The 6,068-nt window shown below is 37.6% G+C and overlaps 1 protein-coding gene across 1 annotated transcript; it reads left to right on the forward strand.

Moving 5' to 3' along the window:
• Positions 1-2,609: 2,609 nt before the first annotated feature.
• On the forward strand, positions 2,610-5,767 carry LOC127128093 (ran-binding protein 1 homolog b). The gene is made up of 4 exons (XM_051057345.1): positions 2,610-2,979; positions 3,059-3,210; positions 3,328-3,453; positions 5,110-5,767. The coding sequence occupies exons 1-4, from the start codon at positions 2,834-2,836 to the stop codon at positions 5,361-5,363; spliced, it is 678 nt and encodes a 225-aa protein (XP_050913302.1). The 5' UTR covers positions 2,610-2,833; the 3' UTR covers positions 5,364-5,767.
• The last annotated feature ends 301 nt before the right edge of the window (positions 5,768-6,068 follow it).

Genomic DNA, 6,068 nt, shown 5'->3' on the forward strand with positions numbered 1-6,068 from the left:
GGATGTGCTGTTTTGCTACAAGTATGGGGTTGGTCAAGACTACCGTCTCTAGCACCGGTCAATAACAACCCTTCACTTTTCCATATGCAAAAAAGTAAGTTGTTTTAATTGCTATATCTTTACTTAATTCCTTAAAATTTATTACCTCAAACTAATTTATTTTAACTTTTTGGTGTAGATGGTCGACACGTGGTATGAGTTACAGCAGATGTCCGAGACACTATATTACTCAGTATCGCAACCTGTTGGATCACCTTCGACCGACAGACGTAAGCAAAATAACTTCATTATTTCGTCATATTATGTTGACTTTTTCCACATTCATTAAAATCCTATCTTCTTTAAAATTTCAGTTCATTTGGCGTCCATACCTTAATCTGGATCATGACCATGACGTCAACGCTGAAGACGCAACCGTATGGACAACATGCACACCGATAATACAGTTCACAACTGTGGAGATGCACAACACCGATCGTGTGAAGCTGTAGTTTGGTATGGTCCAGAATATCCCAGATCCCCCAGCTAGCCTAGGAGAATGGCATATGCGTAAAGTGAACGACCAATGGAACTTCAACCCTTAGCAAACCTTCGCAAGATCAGAGTGTCGCAAGTGGAAGCACCGTCATGACCATGTCTTAACTGACCCAGTCATGCCAAATAAGGTAAAACCAAGTCGTACTTATATGGCTTGGTACAGATCGGTTGGATTTCAATTCATCGCCGATGATATGTACCTCTACGACCCACGCCAGACAAGTTACACACAAGAAAGATCAACATCTAACCCCCAACAACATTCTCAGCCCGGTTACTCACAACCACCTATCCGTCAAACTTTCCGTTCCACAAACACACAAACATACAACCAAAACATGCCATTCACCCAACCCCAATTCCAAGAACATACCCCATACCACCACCAACAAATGGACCATCAACCTCAGACCGAACATCGCTTCGCACCCACACCATCACCCTACCAAAGTCGCCTTAGCCAAAACACTAACCGCCCCTCCTCCTACCGTAGCCAAGAAGCCCAAACATCACAAAACCAAAACATCCCACAATCCTATCTCTTCCAAACACCCCAACAACCTTTCCAAACTTTCCTAGACGCATCATTCACACCCATGTCTCCCTTCAACCGTCCCGGTCGCCCATCTATGAGTCAACCACACCCCAACTTCTCTGGCATGGGTCATGAGCTCAGCTACGCCGCTACACCACCATTGAATACTGAAGACTATGCTGAGTTGGCTGAATACCTCAATGGATCTTCTCCTGTATGAGGTAATAACGCTCCTGGCCCCTCAGATGAACAAACACCGGTGCAGAATCGTCAACGTGGGTTAGGGCCAAGGGTTAGGGTAGCTAGGGGATGTGGGACCGGTGGTCGGTTAGGTGATCCCGGTCATCACCATTATGATTCTTTGTGTAAACTCCAAATTTTATTAATATCAATTCGTATTATATCAAATTTATCTTTGTGTAAACTCCAAACATTAGGTTTCTTTGTCTAAACTCCATTTTGGCAAAATTCACATACACATGTTTTGACTGAAACCCTAATTTTGGGTCAACTACCCAACTGCCTAACTCACTCATTTTTTATGATTTTGAGGTGGGACAAAGTGCATTGGAAAGTTTGAGATGTCTACTTAAATTGTTATGTTGGATAAAATTTCATAATTCTAAAATAAACACATATGATAATACAAAACATTATATGCCACATAACAATTGAAATGTCAAAGAGTCCAAGTCCAGGTGCCCATACCTTTCTAAAAAAAAATGCAAATGATGCAAAATTTTAGTCCAAATTTATTATCTTGAAAAGATCTACAACTTTTATGTTGAAGGTTTTGTCATTTGAGGCTTTTATCATTCAAACAGAAGGGCTTGAAGTTGGTCCCTTTTGGCAAAATTCACATACACATGTTTTGACAGAAACCCTAATTTTGGGTCAACTTCGCAAGGACCTAACTCACTCATTTTTAATTATTTTGAGGTGGGATCAAGTACATTGGAAAATTTAATATGTCTACTTCAATTGTTATGTTGGACAAAATTTCAAATTTCTAAAAGAAACACATGCGATAATACAAAACATTATAGGTCAGATAACAATTGAAAAAATCAGATGTCCAACTTCAACTGCCCATAACTTTCTCATAAAAAATCCAAATGATGCAAAATTTATGTCCAAATTCATTTTCTTGAAAAGACCTACAACTTTCATGTTGGAGGTTTTGCCATTTGAGGCCTTTTTAAGGGAGTCGCCAATTGAATTGGCGTCTCCTCTTAAAAATTACACATAGGCGCCAATTGGATTGACGTCTCCTTGCAATTTTTAAGAGGAGTCGCCAATCCAATTGGCGTCTCCTCCTAAAAGTGGGGTACTTTGGAAATTTTCCTAAAACGTGGGATATTTTGGGATTTTTTTTGAAAAACTGGGTTATCTCGATAAAAAAACCTCATGCACAAATCTTGTTTCATAATATGGACTTTAGTATTTAATTGAGGAAGTGTTGCCCCGTACACCACTTATAAAAGTAACGCAAGATAGAATTCCCCTCTTATCAAAACACTCCTCTTTCGTCCATAAACAATACAAATCTCACCGATCCATCCCTATCCACGTGGCAATCATCAAACGGTCATCCAAAAACTGCATATAATCATAAATGCCTTTATCGCTGTATACAACCAAACCCTTCTTTTCTTTCTCCCTTTTTATATAAACCTAAAAACCCTATTAACCCCTCTCTCACTCTCATTTTCTCTCTCTACAGTTTCTCTCTTTCTCTCTCTACAATTTCAATCAACTAAGATGTCCACCAGCACCGATCACCACGAAGAGGAAGATGTTCCCGCCGGCGAAGACGAAGATACCGGAGCTCAGGTCGCCCCGATCGTCAGACTCGAAGAGGTCGCTGTATCCACCGGAGAAGAAGAGGAAGAAGCTATTCTCGACCTGTATGTACACTCTATCGATTCTTGTTTACTGTTTTTGTGATTTCTTGTTTGTTGATTTGTGATTTGTATTTGTTTGTAGCAAAGCGAAATTGTACCGTTTTGACAAGGAAGGGAATCAGTGGAAGGAACGAGGTGCCGGAACTGTGAAGTTTCTCAAGCATAAGGTTACCGGAAAAGTGAGGCTTCTCATGAGGCAATCGAAGATTCTCAAGATCTGTGCAAATCACCTCAGTGAGTATTGCTTTTATTTTGGTTTTAATTGTTTTTTTTTCACTTTTGATTTTGATTAATTTGTTTTGGTTAATTGATTTTGATTTGGTTAAGTGATTTTGATTTTGTTTTGGTTAGTTTTGCCTAACATGACTGTGCAAGAGCATGCCGGGAATGAGAAGTCTTGTGTTTGGCATGCAAGGGACTATGCTGATGGTGAATTGAAGGATGAGCTTTTCTGCATTCGATTTGCTTCAATTGAAAGTAAACATTCTTTTAATCTATTAATTTTAAAAATTGTATTATTTCTAAAGTATGATTGGACTTGTTTGTTTTATAGGGCTTTTAAGTGTATATTCTTTTAATCTTGTGTACTGATTAGAGTAGTCAGAGTAGTCAATGGTAGCCAATACTGGGGATATAGGGGAGAGGCTGCCATAGGGTAAATAGCGGGGATAGAGGAGCAGAGCGGTTCACGGCTTTATGGGCTGCTATCCTTTTCCCCTCTAAAAAAAACTAAAATTACCCCTTAAATTTTACAATGTTAAGGGTAATTTTGAATTTCTCAATCAAATTTGAGTTGAGACTCAAACATGTGCTTAATATATATATTTATAATAATTATATGTAGTTTGTCCAAAAAAATGATCAAATAGAGTTGTCATCCCGCTATACACTATCCTGCCATCCCACTTTTGGGGTCGGCTCTCTGAAGTTCTCTGGGAATGACTACTCTGGTACCGATTAATCTAATTAAATCTACTGAACTAGCTGTGTTTAGTGTTGGTATTAGTAAGTGCTATTTTAGGTGTTTGTAATCAGCCAATGAAGTGAAGTGTTTGTTCTTCACTCACTAGCAAGTTGCAACCTAAGTGGAAAACTTGATTCTATCTTTTTGCTTAATTTTAGGCGTTTTGAATGTGGAAGTTGGATGACCTGAGTTTTCGAATTTTTCAGAGTTCACTGCTTTGTTAACCCAACTTTTAGATGAACTTGTGGTTTTGTTTCTCTGTGCCATTACATAAAATCTTGTTGGATTTGTGTGTTTAGGTGCTGATTCTGTGATGGGTTATTGGAATAGCTCTTACATGTATTCTTTTGTGTGTGTATTAATATGTTTCACTTGTTCATTTGGATATTTTCCATCATGCACCGTAGGTGGTAGTTGTGCTTGTGCCATTGTGTTTTGGTCAACAGTACTTCCAAGTCACAACAATGATCACTAGTTGAGTTCCTATTTTGAAATGATTATTTGTGAAAAAGGACTTGTGTTTACTTTATTTGAGTTTTCTATTTCTATTTCTTGTATAAAAAATTGCAGCGGTGTTTGTATAGGTTAGGTTCCTCTTGAGTTTGTTTGTAAAATAGTTATTGTTAAATGAAATTATGTTGAAATAATTTAATTTAGATGCTTATGATGGTTGTTTGTATGGGGATATCAATTGTGTGTCTTTTCTTCTTGATTTTATGTCGTGGAATTTTAACATCTACTACAAGTACTAATTTCATACGATCCTGATCAAATTGTTTAGACTTCCAAACTTGAAGATGTGAGTGACTTGAACCTGTTTCCTATGAGAGTGTGACACTACCCAAACATCTCCAACGTGTTTGCAGCTTAGATGCCACTTGTGTTTGGGCATTGTTTAATGATCCTATTTTACTAAACAAAATTAGGTTACATTAGTTTACAGTTTATATAGTGTTTGTCCTTGGGTAGAATGACATACCCCTTTTTTTAACAATGCTATTCCCTGTTTATCATGGGAACTTAATCTGATCCTGTGACACTTATGATAATAATTTATGCTAGCTTTAATCTGGAGAATGAACAAGTGCTAATATTTGGTTCTTTACTGCTTTTTCTCCATTTGAGTGCAAACATTTCATATATTAACTGTTACTTTGTCTTACTGCTAGATTGCAAAAATTTCATAGAAACATTCCATGAAATTGCCGATTCCCTGAAGAAAGAGGAAAACGAGGAAGTAACTGCTGCTGCTGAACTCCTTGTGAAATTGAGTGTTGATCTGAAATCAGATGCAGAAAAGAAAGATGAAGAGAAGAAAGATGAAGAGAAACCTGAGGACAAAACTAAGGAGCCAGAATCTGCACCAGAAAAAGAAAAAGGAGATTCAGAGAAGGAAGTTAAAGAGTCTGGTTCATCTGATTGATTATGATGGTTGACAAGGCAATATGACAAGGTTAGGTGGTTTGCCTATGTGCCGCCACACTTATCATTGCTATCTCATAGTCAGTCTTCATATTGTTTTGTTGCTTTGCTACGTTATTGAGTGGTCCATATACTTTGTTGAGTTGTTGTCAGCAAAGTGGGTTTTGAGTCAGGTTTGAATCCCCGAATCTAATGATTCGCGCTTTCAGGGTCTGGGAGTTATTTACATTCTATTCATGTATTTGTCATTGAAATTTGAGCGAGTCATCTTGCTGTTGGGGAAGGGAAGGGTGCAGTTGGGGAATAGTAGTAGTGAAGTACTATAAACAAAGGTTTTGAATGCATATTGCTGAGTATAACATTTTATAGACTCGTATCACCTGGTACATAACTTGCTCTTGGCTACATTTTCTCTTTTCATCTAAAAATCAAGCATTCTAGTTGTAGTTACCACGGTTAGACTTGATCATGATGCCTGAGATTCATAAAATTGAACTTTTTTGAATTAGAGATGATGTGATTGAACAAAATGGAGAAATGTGTTCTATAATGTTGCACAGGATGGGTAAATAACATTTATATTTCATAAGGAGCTTAAATTACACTGTTGTTTTATTTTAAAGCTTACATGCAGTAGAATTAAAGCTTAGATGCAGTGGAATCTACTGTTCATCAACTCGGTATCATTAGTGAATGATTTAATCAT

The sequence above is a fragment of the Lathyrus oleraceus genome, chromosome 1, assembly GCF_024323335.1.
Source record: "Lathyrus oleraceus cultivar Zhongwan6 chromosome 1, CAAS_Psat_ZW6_1.0, whole genome shotgun sequence".
Taxonomy (NCBI): domain Eukaryota; kingdom Viridiplantae; phylum Streptophyta; class Magnoliopsida; order Fabales; family Fabaceae; genus Lathyrus; species Lathyrus oleraceus.